We start from the raw sequence: 17,381 nt of genomic DNA, 5'->3' as shown, positions 1-17,381 counted from the left end.
TGTGGTTGCTGGGAATTGAACTCAGGACCTTTGGAAGAACAATCAGTGCTCTTAACCTCTGAGCCATCTCTCCAGCCCAATTTTTTTTTTTTACTTGTTTGTTGTTTTTGAGACAGGGTCTCCCTTACTGTCCTAGAATATACTGTGTAGACCAGGCTGGCCTCAAAACTCACAGATCACCTGACTCTTCCTGAGTACTGAGATAAAAAAGTCAAGCACTACCACATCCTACTGCAGTAATTTTTAAATGAGTTTGTTTGTTTTTATTATTGCTTTTTATGTATATTTTATCATAGGGAGTGGTTTTTTCGGTTTCTTCTGTTGGTTTGTGCTGGTTTTGAGAAAGGGTCTCCTTGTGCAGGCTTTCCTCTCTATCCCCCACCTCCCAAGTTCTGGGATTATAGGCCGATGCCAGCCTGCTTTTGTTTTATTGATAACAGGGTCTGACTCTTTAGTTCAAACTCGTACAACCTTCTTGCCTCCCAAGTTCTGAAATTATAGACTAAGCCACAATACTTCGCTTATCATAGGTCTTGATAACTTGAGTTGTTTCATAAATTGTCTACTTTATTATGTTATGGAAAGCATGCCAATTGTAATTTTACTGTGTTTTTCATCATCATCATTTTGCTTTTTTCAAGACAGGATTTCTGTGTAACAACTCTGACTATCCTGAAACTCACTCAGTAAACCAGGCTGGCCTTGAACTCACAGAGATCCTCCTGCCTCTGCCTGTCTCAAAAATCAAAACAAAAACAACTAGTAGACGGAAAAAACACTTGGCAGTTCTCAAAAAGCTAAATTTAGAAATTTCATATCATCAGCATTCCCACTTTTATAGTTATAATAATAATAATAATAATAATAATAATAATAATTGGAATGAGAGCTGGTAGAATGACTCAGTGACTAAAGGCATTCACCTCCAAGCCTGAAGACCTGTGTTTGATCCCTGGTACCCTCTACCCATAAAATAAATTAAATATAATAAAACAGTTGGAATGATTATAGCAGTATTACTAATAATAGTCAAAAAGTATAAATAGCCCAGTTTTTTAAAACTGAAGAGTAAACAGACTGGACTGTTACTTTTTAAAATTTATTTATTTTTATTTTATGTGTGCATTGATGTTTTGCCATGGGTGTCGGATCCCTTGGAACTAGAATTACAGACCATTGTGAGCTGCCATGTGGATGCTGTGAATTGAACCCAGGTCCTTTGAAAGAGCAGTCAATGCTCTTAACCACTAAGCCATCTCTCCAGCCCCCTGTTACTTTAACTTACAGAATGAAATATTGTTAACTATTCTATTAGAGTAACATCTTAGAGATAGAATGCTCTATGACCTCTGTGTAGGTTTTAAAACATGCTAATTGAAAGAAGTCTGGGCCAGGTGGTGGAACACACCTTTAAGGCCAGCACTTGGGGGCAGAAATAGGTGGATCTCTGAGTTCAAGGCTAGCCTGGTTTACAGACTGAGTTTCAGGACAGGCTCCAAAGCTACACAGAGAAACCCTGTCTTGAAAAAGTCAGACACAAAAGACCTTATTACTCTAGTCCCATAGTAGGTAATGTCCATGGTGACAGAGCGCAGAGTGGTAATTTTCTGAGGCTGGGGGAGTAAGTAGTACCTGGGAATGTCTGGAAGATAGTGAGGCTTTGCAGATAACTGTGCCACATGTGTGGATGTCAAAGGACTAAATTGGGAATTGGTTCGTTCCATTCTCCCTGTGAATCCTGGGCATTGAGGTCAAATCATCAGACCTATTTGCCAGGGCCCTTACCACTGCTTAAAGGTAAAGCTTTTCTTAGCTTTTCACAAATTGAAATCTCCTTAGATACCAATAATGTTCTGTAAGCAAATTTAATCACAGATTTTTATGACACCTTGTAGCATCCTGTACAGCAGTTAAGACAACACTAACATCTAGAACATGCAAGTTTCAGAGAGTTCATTTGACCTAAAACTGTTTTCAACTGCCAGTAATTAACACTTCCAGCTCCAGCCAAACAGTATGATTATCTCATATAAAGTAATACACAGAAATAAACCAGGCTATCAGGTTGATTGGTTTAGGGATCTACAAGGTTTTTAAGCAAATTTCTTCCTGTGTTCTGTTGTAACCAGCCTCATTCTGGCTCCAAAGCTGCTTTTCCTTACAGGTACATAATGGCTGCCAGCAAATACTGGATTACTGTCTTTGCTTGTTCATTCTGGGTACAGTGGTATATTAATATTGATCCCTAGTAAAGTCTTTTCTCAGATCTTAGCCAGTTAGACTAATCCTGAAAGCAGTCACTGCAGAATGGAGCCCAGTGAAGGAGCCTGAGTTTCCTTCAGTTAGGGTTCCCCAAGTGTGATTTCCCTCAGCAGGCTCTTGATAGACTTCAGATAGCACAAAGACGTGTACTGGTATGACAGTGTCTGGGCCTAGATAAAATGTATAATGACCAGAGGTTGGTTTTTCAAGAGTTTTAGAGACCAGGAAGTCCAAGATCAAGGTGTTTTCTATAGACAGAAGAAGGGGCCCTGGTGGTGATCTTCTCTGTAGATTGTGACAGTCAGACAGAAGAGGGGCAGCTGGAGGTACATTGTAACAGAAGAGGGGTCACTGGAGGTGATCTTCTCGGTACATTGTAGCAGTCAGACAGAAGAGGGGCCACTGGGGATGATCTTCTTGGGTAGATTGTAACAGTCAGACAGAAGAGGGGCTATCTTTTTCCCCCCCCAAACAAGGTTTCTCTTATGTATCCTTGGCTATCCTGGAACTCACTCTGTAGACCAGACTGGCATTGAACTCACAGATTCACCTCCCTCTGTTTCCCCGCTGCTGGGATTTAAGGTGTGAACCACCACAAGCGGTTCACTCTTTTATAAGGACCTTAACTCTGATAAAAAAGCACTATCGTTCTTCCTTATAAGCTAACTACCTCTCAAAAGTTCCAATATAAGCTACAGAGAAACACTGTCTCCAAAAAAAAAAAAAAAAAAAGGGTTCCAATATACTTTCTGTTGTTTGGTGTTTGAGAAAACTTTTACCAGGCTTAAGGTCTAAACTCTTATAGCTAGCCTGGCGATGGTGGCGCACGCCTTTAATCTCAGCACTCGGGAGGCAGAGGCAGGCGGATCTCTGTGAGTTCAAGACCAGCCTGGTCTACAGAGCTAGTTCCAGGACAGGCTCCAAAGCCACAGAGAAACCCTGTCTCGAAAAACCAAAAAAAAAAAAAAAAAAAAAAAAAAAAAAAAAAAACCTCTTATAGCTGTCAGTACATTTATACATGGGTTTTAGAATAGAGATTAAGACTTTGACTGTATTTCTTGTGAGTTCACAGCATATAAATAATCTTTTACTTTGCTTGTTTGATTTGTTTTGTTTTTTGAGATGATTGGCCTAGACCAAGATGGCCTCAAACTCAGAGTTGGTTGTATATGCCTTTAATCCAGCACTTGGGAGTCAGAAGCAGGTGGATCTCTGTGAGCTTGAAGTCATCAGGACAGCTACACTGTGTAGAGAGATCCTGTCTCAAAAACAAACTCCTTGAGTCCATCTGCCTCTGCCTCTTGATTTTTTTTTTTTAAATTTGGGTGGTTTTTTGTTTTGTTTTGACTAGGTTTGGTTTGGTTTTTACATGCATGTGTATACCGTGTACATGACTGGTGCCTGAAGAAACTAGGAAAGGGCATAGGGTCCCCTAAAACTGGGGTTACAGACATTGTGAGAATAGTGAAAATAGTCTTTGTTTTAATTGTGGATCAGAGATAATTTTCTGTTTCAAGTGAACAAGATTTATTATTTTTATTGAAAAATAAGAATTCTAATAACTGTGCCTTTACCTCAGTAAAACAGTATCCTACCTTTTTTTGTTTGAGACATGTTCTCACTGCATAGCTCTGGCCATCCTGGAACTCAACTATGTAGATCAGGCTGGCCTTGAACTCAGAGATCTGCCTGCCTCTGCCTCCTGAGTGCTGGGATTAAAGGTGTGTGCCACCACTGCCCAGCCTTCAGTTATCAGTCTCTTATGTGGAACAAATAAAAAGGTGTCAGAAATATAAGATGAGCCTGGTAGTTCGGGTATGTGAGCCCAATCACTTGGAAGACTGAGGTAGGAAAAATCACAAATTCAAGCCTGCTAGGGATCCAGGGTGAGTTTATGGCATCCTGAGACCCTGTCTCAAATTGTGAGAGGACTGTGGACTAACACACCAGAGCCTTCAGATAAGGGAAATTTCTTGTAACAATTCAGTGCTATTGTTGGTTTTCCTTTTCTTCTTGACACCATATAACTATCTGAATCATCCAAACCACTTTCTGCAGCTGGGTGGCATGGTGCGTCCTGGTAATTCAGCATTCTGGAAGATGAGGTGGAAGGGTCAGCTATATAGTGAAGTCCTGCCCTACAGAAGAAAGAACAAGAAAGGAATGCTGGCATCAGAACTGAAAATACTTAAATTGTGTGATACTTAAAGAAGACATAGCGGGGTGGTGGTGGCATGCGCCTTTAATCCCAGCACTCAGGAGGCTGAGGCAGGCAGATCTCTGAGTTCAAAACCAGCCTGGTCTACAGGAGCTAGTTCCAGGACAGGCTCCAAAGCCACAGAGAAACCCTGTCTCGAAAAACCAAAAAAAAAAAAAAAAAAAAAAAAAAAAGAAGAAGACATAAAGCCCAGTGGGAAAGTAGTCAGAACAGACTTCCAGCACACACACACTCGCACACACACACACACACACACACTGCCTTCAATGACTTGTGACAGAGGCACCTTGCAGGGAATTCAGTGATGTTGGGAAAACATGACTCACATTCAACAGGTGACGATGAACTAGAGAATATGAATGTGGTTCAGTGGTAACTCATGAGACGCGTGTTCAACACTCTGTGCTTGGTGCCCAGCAGCACACCCTCAGAATGAAGCTAGCCTCTTACCATATACCATATACAGTGTCGACCTCAAATAGAGCCTCCCCAAAAAACAAAGCATGAGCTAAAATTATAAAAGTTTTAGAATAAAACATAGGGGGAAGACTTCGTAACATAATACCTGACAATGATTTCTTGAGTATAAAACCACACACTCAGGAAGTGAAAGAAAACTATGTGACTTGTTCTGCATCATAATATAAAACTTGCACATTTTGCAGCAATAAGGCAAGCCTAAGAACGGAAGAAACCACTTACACATAGAAAAAGTGTAGTCTCGAGTGCACAAAGAACTTCACAGTGGGGCCACAAAGCCCTCAAAATAAGCAAATGGCCAAGCACATCGTGGTGTGGTGACTCAGATGAAGTACCTGGGAGCCAAGGCACGAAAAGTGTCCTGAGTTTGAGGCCAGCCTGGTCTACAGAGTGAGATTCTGCCTCCAAACACCCACCACAAGGCACAGAGAGATACCAGTTCTTACTTCATAGCCTTTAGTGTAGCTGCTAAAAAACAAGAAGTAATGAACGTTAACAAAGATAGGCAGTTGGACTATTTTTGTACTGGTATAGGTGTTTAAAATGGTACAGCTGGGGCTGGAGAGATGGCTCAGAGGTCAAGAGCACTGGCTGTTCTTCCAAAGGTCCTGAGTTCAATTCCCAGCAACCACATGGTGGCTCACAACCACCTGTAATGAGGTCTGGTGCCCTCTTCTGGCCTGCAGAGATACACACAGACAGAATATTGTATATATAATAAATAAATATTAAAAAAAATGGTACAGCTGATAGAAACAGAATTCGGCTCTTGGGTATATATCTGAAACATTTGAAATCAGGGACTCAAATGGGTATTTGTGTCCTTGGGAACAGAATTCATAGTAACAGTTGGGAAAGTAACACTAGTATCTGTGACTGAATGTATAGAATACAGTATTTATATATAATGAACTAGTATTTAACCTTACAAAGGAAATAATAGCAAGTACTTTGCCCAGAGAGAAAGTACAATGGTGGTTGCCAAAAGCTGCCAGGGAGATAGATAATGGGGAATTACTGTCTAATAAAAAATTTCCCTTTTGACAAGATAAAGTGGTAGAGATTGCATAGTAAGGGCCAGTGCTTAATGCTCTTGAACTATACGCTTTGTATAATTAGGTCAGAGGCTGGCCCTCAACTGCTATGTGGGCGGTTTATTTTATTTGTTTGAAAGAACTGCTTCTAGCCAATGGAGGTGTTCATGTGTGTATGAAATTGAGTGTTATCATTACAGGCTAAATCCATGAGAAATTTCTCCATTTTTTTTCAAGACAGGGTTTCTCTATAACCCTATAGCCGTCCTTGGAGCTAGCTCTGTAAACCAGGTTGGCCTTGAACTCTCCCTGCCTCTGCAGGTGCCACCACTGCCCAGCTGTTTGGGCATGGAAAGAGGTGTGGGCGGAGACAAAAGAGTATACTAGAGGGATGACTAAAGCAGTGTACAATGATATACATAAATTAAATTATAATGAAACCTATTAAAGTTTTTAAACACTAAAACTTTAAAAAAAAAAAAACTATGTAGATAAGGTGTTTACACCTGTAAGCCTCTAAGCCTAGCCCTCCAGACGCAGCGGCAAGAGGATCAGGAGTTCAAGGTCATCCTGATCAACCCCGGGGGTGGGCAGGAAAGAGTGTGTGAGACAGAGTAAGAGTGAGAGAACTGATAGTTTGTTGCCTCTCTTTTCTTCTTAGGATTTTTTCTTTCCTGGATGTTGTTACCTTGTGTCGCTGTGCTCAGGTCTCCAGGGTAAGATGGCTGGCTCGGTTAGAGGGACTTTTCCTGGCTCTGAGGCTGATAGCTTCTGGAGCTGACTGATATTTTAGGTGTTATTTGTATATTCTACAGAAGATACTATTTTACTCCAAGTAAGCCATCTGTCCCATATGGTTCTATGATGGCTTCTGTTTTATGTATTATTCCTAACATTTATATATTATAAACATTGAAAGCATTGACTCAGCTAATGATAACAAAGCTTGATTCAACAATATGTAGCAAAATTGTAATTTCCTGTTTTTATAGTTCTTTTTACAATGGCACATAGACATGCATACGTCTATATTAGACTCTTGAACATCTAATTCTTGTTATCTCCACATAGTCTTTCTTCCAAACATGACAGGAAAGGAGGCAAAAGCTCTAGAGTAGACCAGCATTCTTGAGGATCCCATAAAATACTGTTTCTGTGTTAGGTGGGCGCAGGTGTCTTCTTCAACCACCAGTGTAATCCTGCTGCCACTCTATACGGAAATCAAACCTTAGTGTGGAAGTTTCCCCTAATTTCTCCATCCTGATAGCCATACTTATTTGCATACCATTTTGGAAATCATCAGCAGTGTTGTGCAGCTTTATGCTGTGTGGTCTGCAAGTGCAAGCATTGTTCTTACAAGTGAGCAATTTCTCTTTCTGACTCCATGTGTGTGAGCTGAAGTCATCATCCAAGGTGCTCACAAGAGTTTTAACTGGTTTTCTTTTAAGGAAAGAAGGGAACTGCGCCAAATGTCATTAAGTCCGGACATTGGTGTCTGTTGTTCTCGGGAGTTAGGGATTGTTTTGGGGGAAGGTGTCTGCTCTTGCAGTGCTGGGGAGCGTCCAGTGCCTGGCGTACACTGGGCCAGGCCTAACCCCGAGCCATGCTGCCAACACTTTGAGGGTTTTCTGTTTTGTTTTGTTTTTTTAACGCAGACTCTAGGGAGGAACCTGTCATTCCTAATTTTAGGCTGAGTTCTGCATGCTTCCTGCTCCCTGAAGAACCTGGCAAGGACTAGCACACAATCAGAGATATATTTAGTTCAAGAATCTCTTAAACATGTGGTTTTTAAGAGTTTTATTTGTTTCTTCTGTAGCTAGCTATTTAAAAGAAAGAACGAAACAAAACAAACAAACCACTGGAAAAATGTGTAGCCACAAAGAGAGAAGTGACGTTGGCCACGTGAGAACCTGACCTAGTTTTAGAATAGCTTCTTGCTTACTGCCACGCCCCAACATGTTTCTAATGACCTTATGGTGGTTACCCTTGGTTTCTCAGAATATCTAGAATTAGATTTTGAAAATTTTAAACAAAAGTGAGACATGGTAGCCCAAGCTCTTAACACTTGGGAGGCAGAGTTCAAGGTCACCCAGGGCTATACAATGAGACCTGGTATCAAAATAAAATTGTTTCTCAGAAAAATGGCTGTAAATATAACCTACATTAAATTGCTTCTCAAATTTGTCATAATAAAGAATATTCTAAAGCTGGGTGGTGGTGCCACATGTCTTTAATCCTAGCATTTGAGAGGCAGAGACAGATGGGTCTCTCTGAATTCAAGGCTAGCCTGGTTTACAGAGTGAGTTCCAGGACGCCCAGAGCTATACAGAGAAACCCAGTCTCAAAAAATAATAATAAATAAATAAATAAATAAATATAAAGGAAGGATACCTTAGAGTTAGAGCTGGCTATAGTGGCTCATACCTTTAACCCTGGTACTTGAGTATCTTGGGTTGGAGGACACTCCTGGGCTGCATAGTGAGACCTTGTCTCAGACACACACACACAATAGACTGTACATTTTTGTTCTGAACAGTACTTGGCTTTTGTTATTTAATTAGGGGAAGCTTTTAAAATCTTTAAAATACCAAGTGATCCACAACAAATTATCTCTTACTGAAATCATTTCTCACCCAAACCTGAATGCTGAAAAGATGAACAAATGTTCTTGCCGCCTCTAGTATACGAGATGATGTTGCTGAGTCAAGTCAGACAGGATATTGATTAATTATAAAGCATACCTGCGTGAGAACATTGATGATAAGGAAAAGACAATTAGAGAGAAAGACTGTGTCCCAGGCTCACCGCCACTACCCCAGCACCGCACCACTGTGCTGCAAGTGCTCACAGATGTTATTGGGGGGACTGAGGGAGGTTTTGGTCAGTCTCAGTTACTTGTTAGTTGAAGTGTGAATTTAAACATTGCCAGTTTCTGTTTTCATTTCGAGCTCTGCTCATTCTTTCTCTTTTTATTCAAATTAGGCCTGGAACGTCCTGGCTCTGGATGGCAGTAACTGGCAGCGAATTGACCTGTTTGATTTCCAGAGGGATATTGAGGTATAATTACGTGGTGTGTGGCCCCATTTATTTCATTAGTAGTTACAGTATTAATCCTAGACATACTAATCTTTTTTTTTTCACTGAAGAAATTATTTTTGGTACAGCTGAATTTCACGAAAGCCTCCAGTGTCCTCCGGATTTTCTGAAGTAGACATGGTGACACTGGTTTAAGTTTCAGCAGTCAGGCGGATCAGGATGGGTCGGCGGCCATTCTGGCTGCACAGTGAGCCTGTGCCTCCAAACATGCAACAGCTTGTTTGGGAAGAGAGTACAAGGATTCGAACCCAGGGCCTCGTGCATGATGGGCCACACTTTTCCCAATGACTCGTTTTTATGCCCCTAATTTTCTTCTTATTTCCTTGATACAATGCTAAGTTCTTTAGTAACTTTAGTCCTGAACTGAGACCACCAGGTTTTATTTTGTAGTTTGTGTGTTTGCTCATGTAAAGCAAGTTATTTTATGTTAATTTTATACAGTCAGGAGGCTTAAACTCGCTGGCTGATACTTGTGTTTATTCTTCATGTGTATTTTGATTCTTAGGGGAACAAAAGTGGAAATAGTTTCTATGGAAAATATAGAATGGTTAAAACTAGAATTATTAAATTGTTTTTAACTAACGAGAGGTGATTTTCTTGCATGTCGGTTTACTTTTTCATTTAATTTTTAGTATGGCCTGTTAACTCTAAATAGAAAAGTATAACCGCATCCAGGCAAGCACATGCCTATAATCCCAGCACTTAGATAGGAGCCCGGAAGAGCTGAAAGACGTTCAAGGTCAGGGTGGGAGATGGCTCAGTAGATAAAGTCCTTAAGCTTGCTGGCTAGCCACTGTACCATAGTGGAAACTCCAGGTTCAGGAGAAGCCCTATTTCAAAAAATAGAATGAAGAAACAGTTAGAGATGAAGGCCTGTTTACATATGCACAGACCACACAGTTCAAGTTCATCCTCAGCTGCATAGTGATCACACACACCAGCCTTGAGTACAGGAGATGTGTCTCAAAATCAATAACAGTGGGGCTGAAAAGATGACTTGATTGCGGAAGTCACAAAATAATCCCACACTACTTCAGAATTATGAATAATAAAGGGTTACTTATTTAGGGGAGACTTAAAGATCACTGTCCTAGATAACAGTCCTCTGCACCAACAGGGAACAGAAACAGAGTCTAGCAGCCGGAAGTGAGAGCCAGAAGCAAGAGAGTGAGCACAGGCTTTACAGCTGCATTTATAATATAAGAGACCATGCCCAAGTGGGCTCATCAGATAAGAGCACTGGCTGCTCCTCTAGAGGACCCTTAGCACCCACATGGTATAGCTCACAACCCTCTTTAACCCAGTTCAGTTAATCAATCTCCCTCTTCTGGCCTCCACAGGCACTGTACTGCACACGTGTGATACACTGCATACGTGCAATACACAGGCATACATGCAACCAGAATCCATGCACATAAAATTAAAAAAAAAACCAACCCGCTAACATTATATGGTGCATTTACACCACAATTCTCATCTTGTAGATATATATGCTTTAAAAACCTGACCCACGCTGGGCGATGGTGGCCAAAGCCACAGAGAAACCCTGTCTCGAAAAACCAAAAAAAAAAAAACAAAAAAAAAAAACACCTGACCCACAGAATCATTCAGCAAGATGGTTCCTGCTCACTGAGCTCTTGCTATGTGCAAAGCTTTATGGTGAGTCCTTGTGGAGGACAGAGAAGTAAGTGTGGAAGGTGCTCCTCCTCCATGTCTGTATTTACCCCAAGTGGGCCACATGCGTGCATATAGAGCTCCAGAGCTCCGCAAGAACTGGATGGCACCGGTCCTCGAGTGCAGGCTGTCCTAGTTGAACAAGGGAAGGATATAGACTGCTTGTGTTGAGTAGAAGGATTAATCAGAAAGACTTTCTCAGAAGAAGTTGAAATTTTCATAGGAAGAAACTTCTTACAAGCCTTTTCTGTTTATAAATCATTTTAAAAAAAAAGTATGTGTTCTTGTCAAAAGAGTAACATAGGCCATCTTTTTGCTTAACTGTCTCTTTATAGGGTCGGGTAGTAGAAAATATTTCAAAACGATGTGGAGGCTTTTTACGAAAATTAAGTCTTCGTGGGTGTCTTGGAGTAGGAGATAATGCATTAAGGTAAGAAAATATAACTGTTTCAAAAATAACTTTCAACCTCTTAGATTGAAGTGAAGACAGTACCATCTCACTCAGAAAGGCTAAAGTAGCTTTTAAGTTTCTAAGCTGTTAAAAATGTAAGCATATACATTAGTTATAACAAAATATCTGATAGGAAGTGAGGACCCAGGTGTAGTAGTGTCCTCTAGAGTTAGCATGTTCGGGAAGGAGACTCTGGGTTTGAGTCAGCCTGTGCTACACAGCAGGTAGAATAGAAAAGATGTCTACATAAAAACAGTCGTTTTTTTAGGCTTTAATCCCAGAAAGGTTAAGGCAGAAGGATTGCAAGTTCAAGGCCAACCAGGGCTCTGCAGTGAGACCCTTCTGAGAATACTAAAAAAAGAAACATTTACAGCTTTAAAGAGCTTTTTTTTTTTAAGATTTATTTATTTATTTTGTATACAGTGTTCTGTCTACATGTATGCCTGCAGGCCAGAAGAGGGCACCAGATCTCACTACAGATGATTGTGAGCCACCATGTGGTTGCTGGGAATTGATTGAACTCAGGACCTTTGGAAGAACAATCAGTGCTCTTAACCTCTGAGCCATCTCTTCAGCCCCTTAAAGAGCATTTTGTTGTGGGAAATTAATTTTCTTCTTATTCATACCCCACACAACAGATGTATAATTTGTTTTTCCTCTGCCCAGCATCCAGTTCATTGATTTTGCAGATACTGGATGTTTCCATTCAACTTGGGCACTTAACTGTCTAGTTAGATCTGCCTCAGTAGTCAGTCTCTGCAGGAGATTCCAGTCGGAAGTCGCACGCACATAACTGTGTACAAATCAGGTGTTCATGACGCGTCTCAGATTTGCTAGTTTGCTAGAATGAGTCCCATAATTGAGGAACATCAGGTTCGATTGGGTTCCATTATAAAGTGCATGAATGAGTAGCCGTAGGAAGTGCTACACGGGGCAAGGTTTAGACGGGACAGGACCACAGGAACATCTGTCGTTCTGGAGCTGGGGCCCGCCACCCTCTCCGCACAGCCACCCAGAAGTTCTGGTCCCGTTTTCAGTGGCTTTATGGAGGTGTATTACAAAGAGATAAATAACCAATATGAGAGCAAATGCTACTTCTCTGACCTGTTACTCAGGAAACTGCAAGGGGCTTAAGACCTGTATCCTAGAAGCTAGGAGTGAAAACCAAGTGTGTATTTTGCATATTACGGCATCATGGGTGCCAACAACCTGTATTGCCAGTGGTGATGCCTTTTTATATCTAGAGTTTTGCTCATCTTATTTATAACTTTAATTTTTCTTTCCCTATAAAGGACTTTTGCCCAAAATTGTAGGAATATTGAAGTACTGAATCTAAATGGGTGTACAAAGACAACAGACGCGTAAGTATTGAGTTTCAGAGGGTGCACCATACATAGTCCGTAGTCTGTCCTATTCTAGCTGTGACTGGCTGTAGGCATTGATTCGTTTTCTTGACTGTGAATGAGTTTTTGTTGGACTTACGATGCTAGGGATGAACCCAGGGCCTTGCAGTGTAGCTCTACGCCGTGTCCCTAGTCCAAGAAGAATCTTAAAAAGAAAAGGTTATTGAAAGTAGGAGTGAAGCTTATTGTGAACCCATCTTTGATACTTAAAATGCAACTTGAAACTGCAGTTAATGTACGGACTGTAGGGCTAATTATCAAAAGACACAGTAGATAATTCTATAAAAAGATTAAAATCATAAACACAGACTTAAACAGCTAATAAATTTAAAAGAAAATGTCTGTGGGGGTGAAGAGATGGCTCAGCGGTAAGAGCACTGACTGTTCTCCAGAGGACCCTGGTTCTGTTCCCAGCACTCACATGGCAGCTCACAATGTCTGTAACTCCAGTTCCAGGGTGATCTCACAGATGACACCTTCACACCAGTGCATATAAAGTTAAAAATCATAAAGAAAATTCTAAAAAAGAAAAGAAAATGACTGTGCCTGTCATTCACGATATAAAAAAAGTTGATATAGTATAGAATATTATATTTTCTATAATATTATAGAATATTATAGTCACAATAGAATGCACAAGCAGACAGAAAAGCTTCCTCTGAGGGGTACCCTTTGGTAGTAATGCAAATCAAACCTCCCTTGAACACAGTGTAGAGATGTTGTGAGGTGAAGCCATGGAAGTGTGTTGACAGTTATGAACTCGGTGGGTTACGGAGTTCCCATTCAAAATGTACTCCTGCAAAGATGAATCTTTGAAGCTCCTTGAGAAGTAGACGCCCAGAGCACAGAATGTGTGTTTTGTGTTTTAGTCTTCTTCTCTGAGGTCACACTGTTGATTCTTTTACTATAAGAAGTGGGCTGGGGACCTGGGTAACAGCTCGTGGGAGACTGAAGCAGGAGGACTAGTTTGAGGCTGAGGCCAGCCAGGCTACCGAGAGACCCTGTCTCAAAAACATGAAAAAAGGGCTGGCGAGATGGCTCAGTGGTTAAGAGCATTACCTGCTCGTCTAAAGGTCCTGAGTTCAATTCCCAGCAACCACATGGTGGCTTACAACAATCTGTAATGAGATCTGGTGCCCTCTTCTGGCCTGCAGGCATGCATGTAGGTAGAATACTATATACACAATAAATAAATAAATCTTTAAAAAAAAAAAAAACATGAAAAAGACTGAGATAAGAACACTTACCTAGAATCTGTAAGGCCTTGAGTTTGATCTCAGTACCACCAAACACAGAGTAAAACAATTACAAAGCTCTACGGTGGATTATATGCTGCATGCCTCAGGCCTGGGTTTGGTCCCTAGCACTGCACTGAGTTTTATTAAGTATTATTTCTAAACTGATTGGGGTTTTTCAGAAAACTTAAGTTTTTTTTTTCCTTTAAGATTAATTTATTATGCTTTTCTGCTTGCATGTATGCAGAGTTAGGAGAATCTCCAGCCTATGAAATCCTGTCTCAAAAACAAATGCATGATAGGAAAAAGTTACATGTCTGTAACCCCAGTGCTTGATTTTGGGAAATAGAACGTGAATCATGAGTTCAAGACCAGCCTCTGCTACATAGTGAGTTCCAGGCCAGACATTTGTTTCACTATATGTCTCAAGTGAAACAAAAATGGGGTGGAGGAGGAATAGGTCTCATAGCAGTTCCTAGAAACCAAAAGCAAATAAGTACTGAAACTCAAGTTGAATTCTAACCCATGCTGGTAAAGAAACTACCTCTGCTGACTTCCGTTCAGTGCAGGAGGTAGAGCCCATGGCCTAGCGTGCTTCTCATGAATACAGACCCCATGACCCAGCTTCAGTTGTTAACATTTGTGGACATTCTTGTCCATTGACCCCGCTTACTGATTTATCCTCTATGATTTTGTCATTATTTGAAAGTCCTAGACATGGCATCTTATCTATAAATACTAGTACTAAACATCAAACACAAAGCCTTGTGCATGTTAAGCAAACTACCATTTAGCTAAAACCCTCGCTTCGAGTCTGTGAGATTCTTGCCCCGGCCTCTTGGCCCACCAACTCTGAGAGAAGCTCTAAATAATCTCTAAACAAGGCAGATTATAAAAACCAACATGGGTGGGCTTACTTCATTTACCAATGAAATGACACTGAGGAGAGCTGGGCTCTTAGCTGAAGCTGTGGCTGAGTAAGGGCTGAGTAGAAACACCAGCAGCCTCAAGGGTCTGGATGAGACTCTAGATCACACTAAACAAATAACAAACCTCCCTTGGGAAAAATAGAATTCAGTCAGGAGGTGTGCTAGAATCCCAGCACTTTGGGAAGTAGAGGTGAGAGGTTCTGGAGGTGAAGGCCAGGCTAGACCACTTTGATCCTTTATTGGAAACATGAAAGAGGACCTGGTGTTCATCTCGTCTTGGAGTGACCACCATGTACGAATCCTTGTATTCAATCTCTGGCAACACACATACAAAAAAAAATTATAAAGATGGGTGGCTAGGCATGGTCATTAATGCTTTAATCCCAGCACTCAGAGGCAGAAGCAAGCAGGTCTCTATGAGCTGGAGTCTAGCCTGATCTGTGTAGCAAGATCTAAGCCCCGAAGGGCTACATAGTAAGACACTGTCCCTCCAAAATATACATAAACAAAAGAATGGAAAATGTTGTCTCTGCTTACAGAATGTTCTACCCAGTAATTGGAGAATACACATGGTTTTCTGTCACACTTAGAGCATAGTCCTGAGTAGACCATAGTCCGGTGACTAAACAAGATTAATAAATAACGAACAGTGTTCTCTCCACAACTAGAGAGCTAAACTAGAGGTCTTCAACAGACGAAAAAACTCTCAAGTCTTTTGAGTAGAATGGAAATAAGCCAGGCATAAAGATTCCTTACCTATTGTCTTTGCACTTGGGAGGCTGAGGCAGGAGTATTTCCTTGAGTTTCAGAACAGCTTTGGGTATAGTGATTACCCAGCTTGTATAAGTCCATGAAACTATCTCAAAATAGAAAAATTAAATGTAACTTCACATATCATAAAAGGGTCATTTTCTTTTAACAGAATAAGCATAAAAATATAAAACCAAGCCAGGCACGGTGGCTTTAATTCCAACACTTGGGAGGCAGAGACAGACAGATCTCTTGAGTTTGAGGACAGCCTGGTCTATAGAGTGAGTTCCTAGGCAGCCAGGACTATGTAGAGAAATCCTGTTTCTTTTTTTTTTTTTTTAAACCAACAACAACAAAACCATGCAACCATTCTTAATTTGTGAATAGTCTTAGGAGACTTTAAGGAGGCATCAATGCAAAATAACTGAATTGTTTACTCACAGAAACTGAAAGAAATTTTTCACTATTTTAAGTGATTAATTTTAGGGAATTTCCCCAGTTTATGCATGGCTAACAAGGGAGTGCACACTGGCACCCAGGGTTGAGGTAGGAGAATTAAGGCACTCTGTGCTCCATGGCGAGTACCAGGCTGTCCAAAGCTATGTAATTCAAACAAGCCTACATGGGAAACTAAGGTAGGAGGAAGGAAAGTTCAGGTCTCACGTAGGGTGCAGAGTGAGTTCAAGGTCAAATTGAGTAAAGTGAGTAGCTCAGTGGTACTCTCACAAAAAAATAAAATATTTAGATATATGAAAGACACAAATCAGTGATAGAACATCACCCTCTCAATGTAAGACCCTCCGTGTAATCTCCAGTACAGATGTGCTATTGCCTTAACTCTCTGTAGCCCAGTCTAGCCCAAAACCCTTTGTCTGGGATGATGGGTGTGGGCAATGTTGGGGGTGTTCGGCTCCTAGCACCACATCCAGCTCCAGGAGATCTGTTGCCTCACACACATGCACACGTAATTCCGAGTTGGTCGTGTACACCTGAAACCATAGCACTTGGAGAGCCAAAGGTAAAAGGGGTCAGGAGAGCAAGGCCAGCTAGCCTCAACTATGTAAGATGCTAAAGTTATTTTGCCATGTGTGGTGATTCATGTCAGTGCAGACAAGGCAGGTGAATATCTAGATTCAAGGCCTGCCTGGTCTTCATAGTAAGTTCCAAGATAGCCAGGGCTACACAGAGAGCATAGAGAAATTGATCTTTTGTTTGTTTTGATACAGGATTTCTCTGTGTCGCTTTTGGAGCCTGTTCTGGAACTCACTCTGTAGGCTACGCTGGCTTCGAACTCACAGATATTCACCTGCCTCTGCCTCCCAAGTGCTGTAATTAAAGGTGTGCGCCACCACTGTCTGGCAGGGTGTGGTGGTGCACTCAGGAGACTGAGGCCAGCCTGTTCTACAGAGCAAGTTCCAGGACAGCTAAAGATACACAGAGAAACACTCAAAAAACAAAACAAACAACAATAATAATCCTCTAGTTAGAAGATCAGTATTCAAAAATATCTGTTTCTATACATTAGTGACACAAAGAAAAAATGAAATTTAAGAAAAATTTCAAGTCAGGAAATATAAAACACATAGGAGGTTGGAGATGAGATCAGGAAATGAAGACAATCCTTGGTGGCATAGTGAGTTTGAAGCCAACCTGTGCTACATGAGACCCTGATGTCTCAAGCAAAAAAACAGATTTTGAGAGATTACTCAGTACTGACACTTGAGTTCAGTTCCCCAGAACCCAAATTAAAAAGCTAGCTGTGAGGGCTGGAGAGATGGCTCAGTGGTTAAGAGCATTGCCTGCCCTTCCAAAGGTCCTGAGTTCAATTCCCAGCAACTACATGGTGGCT

At 41.1% G+C, this 17,381-nt stretch overlaps 1 protein-coding gene across 5 annotated transcripts in view; it reads left to right on the top strand.

Moving 5' to 3' along the window:
• The window catches only part of Fbxl20 (F-box and leucine rich repeat protein 20), a 61,272-nt gene that overhangs the window by 26,708 nt on the left and 17,183 nt on the right, over positions 1 to 17,381 (top strand). For 3 of the 5 annotated variants that reach the window (XM_050157164.1, XM_050157165.1, XM_050157166.1), the window contains exons 3-6: positions 6,656 to 6,710; positions 8,977 to 9,051; positions 11,100 to 11,194; positions 12,508 to 12,576. In XM_050157164.1, the coding sequence (XP_050013121.1) occupies positions 6,656 to 6,710; positions 8,977 to 9,051; positions 11,100 to 11,194; positions 12,508 to 12,576 (294 nt within the window). Of the gene's footprint in view, positions 1 to 6,655; positions 6,711 to 8,976; positions 9,065 to 11,099; positions 11,195 to 12,507; positions 12,577 to 17,381 lie in introns of all 5 variants that reach the window. The other 2 variants (XM_050157167.1, XM_050157168.1) reach the window with 1 other exon arrangement.

This window comes from Alexandromys fortis, unplaced genomic scaffold (assembly GCF_014885135.2).
Source record: "Alexandromys fortis isolate MF-2015 unplaced genomic scaffold, M_Fortis_MF-2015_v1.1 scaffold_31, whole genome shotgun sequence".
In the NCBI taxonomy this organism is placed as follows: Eukaryota; Metazoa; Chordata; class Mammalia; order Rodentia; family Cricetidae; genus Alexandromys; species Alexandromys fortis.
The sequence above is the reverse complement of the archived record's forward strand: the minus strand, read 5'-3'. Positions and strand labels throughout refer to the sequence as shown.